Here is a 12,929-nt window from a genome sequence, read left to right on the forward strand (position 1 = left end):
AGTGCTACAACGCTTGCATTACTGCACTGGTAGGACCGTGAAAGAATAAGTTACGGTAATTTCATTGTGGTAAGACACCGGTACCGGCACCAGTATCGTACTTATGTACTGAGCTACCAGTACCGGTTAGCAGTCAGCCAGCATCTTACCTGTACACTGTAGGCCATATACGGTAATTGACCACAGAACAGTTGTTCCCTTGCAAATTTTATGTTGTTTACACTTTAGGACAGATAATTGATCACAGAACAATTCTTCCCTTTCAAATTTTATGTTGTTTCCAGTAGACTCTCATCAAAATAAACAAATATAGTAGGCTACAAGTGCTACAACGCTTGCATTACTGCACTGGTAGGACCGTGAAAGAATAAGTTACGGTAATTTCATTGTGGTAAGACACCGGCACCAGTACCAGTATCGTACTTACGTACTGAGCTACCAGTACCGGTACCGAACCTGTAGGTCTGATATTCCGTTCCGCATACGATAGGCTATAAAACCTGCATTGCAGCATTAGTAATACCGCGGAAGGAATAAGTCAATTTCACTGCGTTACGGTACCGGTATGGCAACTTACCAGTACCGACCTACAGTAGCTGTAGTACTGAGCAAGACAATCGATCGCGAAACCGCTTGAAATAAGTGTAAAACAGTGTTCCCATGAGTAAAAATAAATACCGCGAAATTTTGTATGAAATATCATATCTCATAGGATTCATATAAAATTTAAGAATAAACAAAAGTAATAGCCTTCTAGCAAAAAAATTAATCTTTAACCACTGAAAATTTCAAAGCAATTGGTCCAGTATTCGAAGAGAAAAGCGACTTTTTAAAAACGTGTCAAAGAACAAGAACAAGAACAACAACATAATATTGAAACGATCGTTATGTCCACTACGTATCCAATAACAGAAATGAATTAGGTTGTGCAAAAGTGAGAACACCCGTGATAATAATAACGGCGTAAAGTGGAACGGGGGAGGTAGAGCAAAACCGAAGCGCGGGATCGACGGTACGTTTGAAGACCACGTACTACCCTTGCGGGCCACGCATCTTTTACAAAAATGGGCAGTGCTCTGAGGCGATCTCGTGTACAATATTGTCAGAAAACAGTTATAATATCGTAAATATTAACCATTTGTTCGCGCTCGACTATCGCACTTATCGGAAATGATAATTTTGTAAGGCGGAAACAACATGCGTTTAAATAGGTATGTTAGTCGTTGGGGGCGACCGCCCCCGATCAATAAGAGTTAAAAAATCACAAAATTACCGGACACACGGTAAATTTTGCGATTCTCTTATATATAACATATTTTATTATTGTAATATATTTGGCGGACCGGCAGCAACGTTGCCGCGGACCGGCGGTTGAGAACCACTGGTGTACAGTACCATACTTTACAATACAGTACGATGTGTAAATAGAATAATTCCTGCACTGTACCACTGTACAGTATAATGTTCCGACTTACACTGAAATTCGGGTTACATCGAGTCTCAGGAACGGAACTGCGTCGAAAGTCGAGGTCTCCCATGTATTTACGGTTAAACGACTTCAAGCTGACACTATGTGGCGAATATTATCAAATTTTGGAAATGAACTTGCAGGATAGGTGCTTCTTTTTCGCTTAGTGTACAAATTAAGCAGGATACAGGGATTGCTGACACAGTACAAAAATTTTTGTTCGATTATAGCTTGCCCTACCGGTACCATCTTGCTGAAGGTGTATCTTTCCGGTACGGTACACTCTTACATTTTCTGTGGCGGTGGTGGGAAAAACTGAACACAAAAGTACCGGTACCGTTACCGGTACCGTAACAAATACCGGCGCCATATTATATGGACAGATGAATGATAAGAGAGATTATCGTATATCATCCCAAACAAAGTCAATACTGTGATAAATTTAATGACCAGTAAAACAATTTAAAAATAATTTGTTGATTGTACCGGTACCGTACGTACCGGTACCGTATTTGTTTACATCTTGTAATCTTAAATCAATAAATCTCTCTCTCTCTCTCTTTGCATGGGTTAGAAGTCTATAAATCAAAAATACTGTAGACTAATGGAGGGGAATATCAATAGGAAAATTTCCAGGATTAATCAGTATTTTTACATGTTTTCATTATTTGTAGTTTTTATTGCTCTTGATTCTTCCATTTTGAATTTTTTTTCGCTTAATATTTATTATTTACCAATTACCATATATTATTAATATTATTTACCATAGACAGATAGATTGGAATGTCAAAGTGCCAGTGCAGACTTCATCATACATTCAAGGCTGGACAACTGTGTGTTCACCAATTCACATTCACCATGTAATGGATTGTATGGAGGAATAAATTGATAATTTGTTTCTAAAAGCCTCAATCAGAATTTTGAACTATTTCTGATTGCATTCTGCTGCACTTTTGTTACACAACACTTGTCATTTACAATCAATGGATTTAGGATGGCATCGGATTATTTCACTGATAGAGATGAGATACTACGCATCCACTAAACAGAATGGAGTTACAAGGAGTAAAATGATGAATATAGTTTGGATTTTATTGCCTTGTTTATTCACCGTCGCTTCATGCATTTCGCGTTGTCATCAACACAAGATGATTTTTTCAGCAAATACAACTGGCATCATTTCCGATGGATCAAACGATTATTTTTCAAACCAAAGGTGATACATGGTCCCCTTTTCTTCCAAGTAAACTTTATCGCTAATTAATGCTTTTGTAAGTGTTTGGCGGGAGTTTTTATTTGAAAATTTTAAAATAAATTCTTTCTTACCTGAATTTTTATGAAAGGTCATCAGCAAAAAATGGCCAAAAAGAATTATTATTTTGAATATATTCCTAAATACTAGTATAGAATATGGGACATTGAATAGGCCCATATTCTAAATCGGACCGTACAAAAAACATACAGAAATCAAATATATAAGAAAATTGAGGTAAAAAATGGGTTTATATTTCTTACTAATTCCAGAAATTAGATGAACATAATGGTGACCGTACATTTGAAACCATGTACATTTGAACCCATGCGTATATCCATGCGTATATCAAACGTAATGGAACCGAACATAATTTAGTTCAAAAATTTCAAATATTGAATATAAACATTTCCTAATAGATTCAAATACTCTATTCATTCCTACGGCTCTGCTTTTTCTCTTCCCCCAAAATGATTGTTATTTATTTCGATTCTTTTGTTTAGATGTGAATGGTTAATTACAAGTCCAAATGCAACCAAATTTCCATATATTTCTCTCAAATTTCTGGGCAAAAAGACTGAATGTAGATATGATTATGTGATGATATATGATGGTGAGTCATATGATGGTCGACTACTGGCAACATTGAGTGGGGATTCTACGACAGTACCACTTCACCAAATATCAGCGAGAAATGGGAAGATGCTTGTTTATTTATTCAGGTAAAAAAGCTGTTATTATTAGCTAAAGTAGATTTGTTTGTCTTTTATAATTAGATCAATACTACTTTATGGTGATTACAGTTTGATTTAATGGAAACAAACTTGAGTAATTTTGTGAGCTACAACTTACAAATTATCTGAATACATTCTGATTTTAATTCTTATGGAATAGATAAATACTTCATTTGTTCAAGATGAATTTGTTGAGAGCCAAATCCAAAGTCATTCAAAGAGACTAATTACTGAGCAAAGTTATGTGCAACCATCAAAATGCCAAAACTAGAAATATATGGAACTATATCCTATTTTCTTCATGGAGTTATGCCCATTAAATAATATTCCAGGATTCACTTTTCAGTACTCCTGTGGTATGTGTTAGGGTTAGGCTATAATTTTATTCTGATTTTTCGCATTTTAGTTCTATTATAAGTTCAGGGACTGTCTATGTTAGCCAAGAAAATATACTCCATGCCCATAGTCTTTCGCCCCTTTACACAACTTGATGTAAAGTAGGCGAATAAAATTAGTTATCCCCATATTGGTACATACACTTCTGGAGTGACCACTTTATAAATTGTATATGCTCCATGATTATTTTTGACCAAGTACAGTTTGATTATTTGTCAGAAATGGAGATCACCATATCTTTTTACCCAATAAATGTGATTTTAACAGATTTGCCTATCTAACGGCTTTGGTATTGTAATTTTCAGCACATCTCTATTTGCACATCTCTAGTTAAGTTTTTGGATAGCAGCGTAAAGTGTCAATTGGCCTATGTAATTAATTGTATTTTGTGTAATTTATTAATTTGTTTCAATGCACACCTGGAACTTTGATATTAATTGCAGTCATTCCAAGTTTCTGGCCAGCCTGGTTGGTTTATTTGTTTTTTAATGAGAGTTGTTTTTAAGTTTCAATTTGGTTACCAGTAATTGATTGGGCGTGAAATGCAGTTTATTCTAAAACTTTTCCGAAAGCTTTGAATTTAAGAAACCTGTGTATATCTTTTATTAAATTACTTTATTTCAAGTTGTGACATGTATGTCATTTTTAGAGTGTGTGAATAAGCTCCATTATTTTGTCTTTCGAAAATTGTCATTTTGCAAAAATATAAACTATTGTCTTTTCTGATATGACTCAGTTTCAAATGTTGCGAAGGGCAATTGAAATATTGTATTGGGAATTCTTGTGCTAATCTTTATTCACTCACCCATGCATGTAATGGATTATTCTCATTAGATGCAAATTAATTCCTTATAATGGAAATTATAATCTATAATCTTTTATCTTAGTGACATCAATACTGATTTTGATGGATTTGAAGCTTCCTTTACAATCAGTGAATGTCTAAATAATTGCTCAGGACATGGAAGATGCTTCAGACAAAGGTTATTTTATGATTGCTTGCTTTTATACTATTTCTTTTAAAATGGATACATTCACTTATATCTGTGCTTTCTATTACTGGTATATATTCTGAGGCAAACTAGGCTTAAGAATGCATTTAGAAAAATTTCATTATTAGGAAGGAACACTTCATGGTTGCATGATTTCTATTTGTAAAAATTTTCTCTTTAATATTTTGTTTTTGGAATATATCATCTCGCATAAATGTTTATGTTTATATTGCCTATGCCGATGATGCATATAAGAAATTTGTGAATTTATATTTAATGATTTTCTCTCAAGATTTGTCACAGTTGTGGGTTCATTGATTTATTGACTTGCAGCATGCATTTAGCCAAATCTCTACTCTTTTCCGCTTTGTAATGTAGTCTTATTAAATTAGGGGAACACTAGAAAAAGGTTTCTATTGTTCTTATTTGTTAGTGTTATCTCAACCAATATGACATCATAGTAAATCTGAATTTTTTTTATATTTAACATAAAATTTTGAAGAGATATTGTTCATTCTGGTGTAAATCAATGTAATATTGTACATAGAAACACTTCTTAAATTATAAACTGAGTAAAATTTTCATAGTTGAAGCTTTTCCTTAACCTTGTTTGCATCATAGATTACACATTTTGGTTTCAAATCCAATGCCCTCACAATGATGTGTAATGATTTGAGTAGGTATTGCCGAACTGAGAAGATTCGGTTCTTCCAAATAATATTAGCTTCTTGCATATTATTAGATATCAATGTCAGCTTGTAAAGAGTCTTATTCGGAGCAAGGCATGAATAAGCACCATATAAAACAAAAAAAATATGAAAATATATTGAAATATAAATGTTTATAAATAGAGGTACTTGCGTGCAGTGAACCATTTGAATAATGCCAAATGAGACTTAATTAAGGTAAATATGCCATGTAATTCTTTCGATTGTTGATCATTTTTAGATGTTCCTGTAATGAAGGATGGACAGGGTCTGACTGTTCACAACATGCCTGTCCACACAATTGTGAGAATGGAAAATGTCGTACAGAAACTAGGTTAATTTTTAAAAATTTATGTTATGAAAGCACGGTAGATAAAATTTGAAATGAAATTAAGTTGTGTTATTAGTTTTACTTTCCCCAGGGATATACATTCTCATGCTTTACCTTTTCCTTAGTCAATATTTAAATTGTGGGCCTAGACATATAATTAGTTTTGTGGCTTTGATAGCTTTGTATTATTGGCAAAGTTAATTTACTACTACTTTAATTAAGTCAACTAATTGTACAATAAGTAAACCCATGAATAGTTTATTGTTGTGAAGTTGCTGTTGTTGCATAAAAGTTATTTTTTTCTAAGAAACTCAAATAGTATTTGGAGATGAAATAAGTCCCTAGAAGGTTTTATTTTTATTTTATTTTTTCAATTCTTATGTTAGTCTTATGTGGTCGATTTTACTCTAAATTCTGCTAGCTTTGTAAAAATAATGCCATCATCACATTACATTTCATCAAGCTAGTCCACCTATCTTTCCAGCGTACCCAGTGCTAAGCTAAGGGATGATGACAATGTTAATTGCTACAGCGGTCAAATGAGAATCACTGATTTCAAACCTCATATTTGTCATTTGACTTTTGTGTTGCTATATTTAGGAATTGCTTTCTAGTTTCAAGTACCGTAATGTAATTTCATTTTTTTCTTTTCTCGATAGATCTAAAAAATGCAACTGTCGGCCTGGTTACATTGGCACTGGATGTAGAATGGACACATTTTATGATGATAAGGGTGGATGGTGGACGACTGTTTATGACTACAAAGATGAGCCAGGGAGCAAAGGCAGAGCTGCTCATACTGGTGTATTCATCTATCCTAATTTTTATATATTTGGTGGATATGATTTGAATAAACCTCTTGGTGAACTTTTACGATATAACTTTGAAGTAAACGAGTGGCTGTTACTGCAATCACCTGTACATTCACAACCATCTCCAAGATTCTGGCATTCGGTAAGTATTCCTGTGTTTGTGTGATAAATGGGCGTTTGACAGGGTTTCTACCTTATACCTTATCTGTATTTTTGGAGTGTTTTCATACCACTCCGAACAAGAATCGGTATAATCAGGGCAGACACTGATATCTAAGGATTACCATTCATTAAAAGGAATGGGATTTTTCACTTTGACATTGCGATTGCTTTTCCGATTTAATTCTGCTCTAGGTTTGAACTGAAAAATCCCTAATCGTCAACGCCAACATTGTTTGGTTCAACACTTGACCAGCCCTTTTTATTATACCTTCCATATGAAGAATTTAATTCCAACAATGTGTAACTCTACACTCTACAGTCTATATACATTCCCCATTTAAAATGTGTTGCAGGAGAAAAATTCAATCTATCAGGAAAATAATTTGCTCTTGATTTTTTTTGTAAGATTGACAATTTTTGGTCGTATAGGTGTTCACATTGTAGTCTGTAATCTAATGATATTATGTGGCATCTTTTTGCTAATAATTGGTTAGTGTCACTGTCACACTCATGAGTCAAGTGTGGTTACCTTTGCCTCAGGCACAAGCATCATAATTATATGTTGTTGATTGCTCGTAGCACTATTTTCAAGGTTAATGTTAGGTTATAGTTAGGTTACATCTGAACTGATAAATTTTTTCTGGTTTTACCATAATTGGAATAAGTACTACCGTAATTTAGTGCCGAATTTGTAACCATGAGAATTGCATTATGCTTTTCTTTTCTAAATAGCGTATATTTGTGATCATCCATGATACTGAACATTCATCTATGTACTTTATCAATCTTATATTGTTCACATACCATAACGAATAGCTTATTAATTATCTGATTCAGTTTGATATTCTTAAATACATGAATTAAAATTGAAATTATTCCATGCAATTCGCTCGGCAAACCAGTACTTTTTTACCAGAATAAGCTTGAATTAAATCCTAAAAATATGTTTTTATTAATAGATATTTCCTACCTTTAAATGCGGTACAACGAAGCAAATGAATTCCTATAAGTTAAATATTTCAGCTAGCATGCAATTATTTTTGGCCTAAGACGCAGCACTAGGGCTTGCGCCTCCTCAAGTATAAAAGCGGACAGCGGTTTAATAAGATTCCAATGTTTTGATAGGACAATGGTTTCTAACATTTTCAGAGTCACAGGCTTTTTTGATGGTTTCCTGAAAGTCCTGCATTTGTTTCAATGAATACATTTATTACCGTTATTTTTTACATGTGGCGCAAACAAAAACAGTGTCAATGTCACTTTGAACTTGCTTTAACTGAAATACTTATGTGGAAGAAATAATCTTTCATTTATATGAAGAAAATCTTATGTTACGTTATGTCGAATTGCCAGTATTCTTAATTTACTATTTAATTTTCACCTCATGCTTGCAGAACTCATCAATAAATTCCCAAAATCTATCTTGGACCCCTGGCTGTGAATCGCTCTAACAGAACACTTTATATTGTTTCCGTTCTGCCATTCAATTAAAATACACTTGTTTTATGTTTTTAGATGACCGCTGTCGATGAAGTGAATTATGTTCCCCAATTACTTTTATATGGGGGGGAATTAGGGGAAGAAAAGCTAAGTTCCGAAACATGGATTTATAATACAGCATCGAATGCCTGGCGTAAGCATGTTGGCTATGAATGGCATGATGCCCCTCCTGCTCTTTGTCAACACACAACTGCTCTTGTCCATTCTGATCATCGCCAGTATGTTTATCTTTTTGGAGGGAGAACTAGCAATTCCCCAGATGAGGGCTTGTCATCTGAGATGTTTCGTTTCAATTGGGAAATCAAACGCTGGGAAAGGGTTAAATATGACCCAAATGGCGTGAAAGAGTCAATGTTAAGAATGGCTGGACATTCAATGGTTTATGATATGGTGGATGGAAGTCTTGTTGTTTTTGGCGGATTACGTATGGATCTTTTACAGAAAGCAGTTTACTCGAGCTCTGTGTTTCTTTACAGCTTAGAATTTAATAGATGGGCCGAGGTTGTGGCATCAGTAAGTATGCTGTTTTTTTTACATGTTTTGTATAAGTATGATATTTATAGCTTCCTAAGTCGAGCGTATATGGCCCAGTCCTGCTTCAGAGCTAACTATGTTGAGTCACACATCAGAGTTGTCAGATTTCAACTTCATGCCCAAAACTGATTAAGAAAGAGTCAGCAAAAAAATCTTTTTCCCTAACAGTTGACGCTTAAATATCAGTGAATGCTTGTCTAGAGCCTTATTTGAAGTAGAGTTGTATATAAAAAACATCAAAAATAATAAATATCGATACTTTTTGTTTTAAGGATCCCAAAATCAATGCCTACAATATTGAACCTCTCGTCTTCCATTCTGCAAACATTGTCGGCGATTACATGATCGTACATGGTGGTAATACACACAGTGATAAATGCTATAACAGCAAGACTCATTTTTATAATTTACGCTGTCATTCTTGGATTGCCGATATTGCCCCACATGTTCTACATCCTCGCGGACAAATGGTTTATGGACGATACGGCCATGTAGCTTCTGTAATGAATCACAATGTTGTTCTTGTACATGGGGGATATGACGGAGCAATGTCAGGAAAATTACTGGCGTATAAGTTACCCAAACTCACACCCTACGTCCCCCCGGAAGAAGTAATGATTGCTTGCTCAGAACATATGAACGACATGTCTTGCAACACGGATTATGCAAATGGTTGTGTGTGGTTAAATCGAAATTGTGTCAGTGGAGAAGGTTTATCACCTGTTTGTGGGAGCGTCTGCCCACTTTTAAAAGATTGTGTCTCGTGTACGAGTTTTAAAAGGTAACAATGATATTTTATTAAACTGTACTTCTAATTAAGCAAGTATTTCTTAGTTTAACCTTGTTCTTATTAATGGTTTAGCTCCTAATCTTTTCTTGAATAAGAAGTGTAGGTTTTATGGTTTTTGAGGTATTTTGTGCTTCACCGCTATACAATAAATCTTATCAAAACTTTGTGTTACTTTTATATAATACCATAAAATTATATGTATAAATACTATTATTTCAGCTATATTCGAAATTCAACATATGGATGGAATCCCTATAGTTGTGCATGGTGTGTACAAGATTCGACCTGTGTTACTGTAAATGGAAGAGGTATAAATTCATATATTCATATTATTATAGAACTTTATTTATATAAGAAAGTTCATTAAAAATCATGCAGAAAATGTTAAAACGTCATTGCAAGATCATGAACAATATTTATAACTACCAAGTAGGGGTCGGTGTATAAAAGTTACATACTATAATTATTAATCAGGTATAACAATTTTAGTTTAATTGATCTTCAGGATTTATGTTCATCGCAAATGAGTGTCTAAATCAAGAGACATTATAGCGGTAGAAGCCATATAAAATTTGACAGTTTGCTTTTTCTGCAAAATCTCATAAAATTAAATGCTGGCAATTCAACATAAATTGATCCAGTAGCTTAGGAGAGAATATTTTTTTTTTATAAAAATAACAACAATGACATGAATTGCAATGAAACAAAATGATTTTTATGCTCACATTAGGTTTACTTTCATTTTCAGACAACTTAGATGTCTGCAAGTATAAAGCCAACAAACAAGGGTTATATCCTTGGTGGAGTTCAAACAGTACAAAGTTATTGCAAGATCCTGATAGTTGTCTTAAAGATAATATTCAACCAGGTGCCATTGCAGCAGAATATCATCCAGTTCCTGATTTCTCATTGCCGGACAAGGTATATTTCGCTCATGCCTTTTTGTTTCTATCTCTGTATATGTGTTAAGATATTTTCATATGGCACTTATTCATGGGGTTAGCTACGAACGAGGCCCTATACAAGCAGCAACTCATATTTAATAATATGTAAGGATTTACTATTATATGGAAGGACCGTAATCTGATTTGCCAACACATTCAAGTCTAACGCTTTAAACTGCTAGGCCAGTGGTTCGCAACCCTTTATGGCTCTTGGTCCCTTCAGGAGGCTTTCAGCACTCATGCCCCCTTTGTTTATCACTTCAGTGGTATTTATAGGGTTATTATGATTGGTAGATTCAAAATCCCATTATGTCAAACAATTCATGATTAACAAAGTGAAATATCCTGTGATATATCCTCATCAAGCAATGAAAATAGGAAGAACAGGGAGTTTTTTGTGAAGGAAAATGTAAAATCAGTTCTGCGGCTAGCATTTTGCCCCCCCCCCCTCACTACTCTGTGGCCCTATTGTGAGAGTTATTGTAAACTTATGTATAAATCACGAGAATGCATTATCAAGAATAAAAATGGCTGTTTTCAGTGGCCCAATAGTTTAATAATGTTTGCCAACACAAAGCTAATATATTTTCGGCAACTAAAGCAGAGACGGCGCTAGACATTTGATATAAAACAGAGACCAAATCAGAAAAGTGTTTTGAAACATGTCATTCTACACAGAATAATGTTCACAATGTTGCCAGTATTTGAAAAAGCTTTTCAAATCACAAACACACATATTAACTAATAAAGTGTGATTTATGATTCCGAAAATAGGAATGATTAATGTATGAAACTCAGATTAATTCAATATAGAATCTTTTCCTGGGGCCTTCATTACCCATATTTTCAAATTATTGCTTTATACATACCGGTATGCTTGGTATAGGTATATGATATGTCCTAAAAACTTGAAAGGGGTCATAGGATCCAAATCCACTTTTAAGTCAGCTCAACCAGCTTTCATTTTTCTGGTGGTGCGTTACAAAAGTGGTATAGTAATGCGGATGAAAATATAAAGATTTGTCTTTAAATTTGTTTTAAATTTTATGCCATTTCTGTTTCTTCTGCATTGTTAACGAGAGTGGATAGACTCATTTCTGTATTGTCTGTCCTAGTCTGACAACATACAAATTTTGAAATGCAGTTCATTGATAGAGAGTTTTCACATAATCAGATATAAGAAAGTGTTCATATATCATATGTATGACTTCTTCGATTACATTCTTTGTTATCATGATGTCTATGTCTAGGTAAGCCCAAAACAAATAGAATATTAGAATACATATCATTTGGAGAAATTGAAAAGTCAAGAAAGAACCTCAAATTATTTCGAAAAAAAAGAACAAATTCAATCGGACCTAACGCAACAAATGGTTGCAAAAGAGAATCAATGAAAATGATAATAAATATTGTTATGTTCCAGTTTCACTTTTATTAACAACGGTAACAGTAAGAAGTGTCTCAAAATCCTTCAAAATTCATCCTCACTATTACTGTCAAACTCCCCGAAGAGATCTTTCCAGTCTTCGACTTTATCATCATCCCACTATTCCCACATTTCTTCATCTTTATCTTGACAATAACAATCCTTCCTGAATTAGTAGCCCTTTTACCCCCTTATGTAAATTTTTACAAAAATCGTTTTGGATCCTTGTTTGAAGGTGTGAAAGGACTTACCGTATATTGATCTTCATTACAGGTTTCTTATTTAACACAAATTAACTTCAAACAAAAAGGTGAACAAACAACAGTCATAAGAGACCATGTTCTACTGATACGTGGATTTATACACCTTGATAAATTTAACGGAAATTACTTATATTTACAACTCTCATCAACAAAAGGTTTGAAAAATTTTCGATTTTGTGGATTTTTTTTAGTGTATAGTACTTTTTTGTAATAAATTCTTATATATACTTTGATGAACAGGAAGGGCAGAGATTCTTTTAAGTACCAGTGATTCACCATCCGATCTTCAAACGATTGTTGAAACTGTACAGAAGGATTCTTTGACACAAAACACATCTCGTGCTATTCCATTGAGAGGATTAAAGCAATCTAGGTATCTTTATAGAGAATATAATAAATCACTGGAGAAAGTCATGATTCTTGGCAATATGATACTTTATAATATTTCCAAACAAGCATCTTTGCTTCTTGCTATCTAGTTGATGCAGGGAATACCCCAGTCATCTGGTTTGAGTTTCTCACTAACACTAAAACAGAACACAGATCATTTGGATCATTCTAGATTCTAGAAACAATATAACTTTATAGCAAATTTGGGGTACAATCACAAGAATGTTG

At 33.9% G+C, this 12,929-nt stretch overlaps 1 protein-coding gene across 1 annotated transcript in view; it reads left to right on the top strand.

Moving 5' to 3' along the window:
- The first annotated feature begins 2,224 nt into the window (after positions 1-2,224).
- LOC120327709 (multiple epidermal growth factor-like domains protein 8) overlaps positions 2,225-12,929 on the top strand; it is a 46,613-nt gene continuing 35,908 nt past the window's right edge. The window contains exons 1-11 of the mRNA XM_039394052.2: positions 2,225-2,684; positions 3,224-3,442; positions 4,738-4,833; positions 5,791-5,883; positions 6,540-6,834; positions 8,370-8,867; positions 9,161-9,669; positions 9,898-9,986; positions 10,427-10,599; positions 12,322-12,466; positions 12,552-12,684. Of these exons, the coding sequence (XP_039249986.2) occupies positions 2,452-2,684; positions 3,224-3,442; positions 4,738-4,833; positions 5,791-5,883; positions 6,540-6,834; positions 8,370-8,867; positions 9,161-9,669; positions 9,898-9,986; positions 10,427-10,599; positions 12,322-12,466; positions 12,552-12,684 (2,483 nt within the window). The 5' untranslated portion in view covers positions 2,225-2,451. The remainder of the gene's footprint in view (positions 2,685-3,223; positions 3,443-4,737; positions 4,834-5,790; positions 5,884-6,539; positions 6,835-8,369; positions 8,868-9,160; positions 9,670-9,897; positions 9,987-10,426; positions 10,600-12,321; positions 12,467-12,551; positions 12,685-12,929) is intronic.

This window comes from Styela clava, chromosome 7 (assembly GCF_964204865.1).
Source record: "Styela clava chromosome 7, kaStyClav1.hap1.2, whole genome shotgun sequence".
NCBI lineage: Eukaryota > Metazoa > Chordata > Ascidiacea > Stolidobranchia > Styelidae > Styela > Styela clava.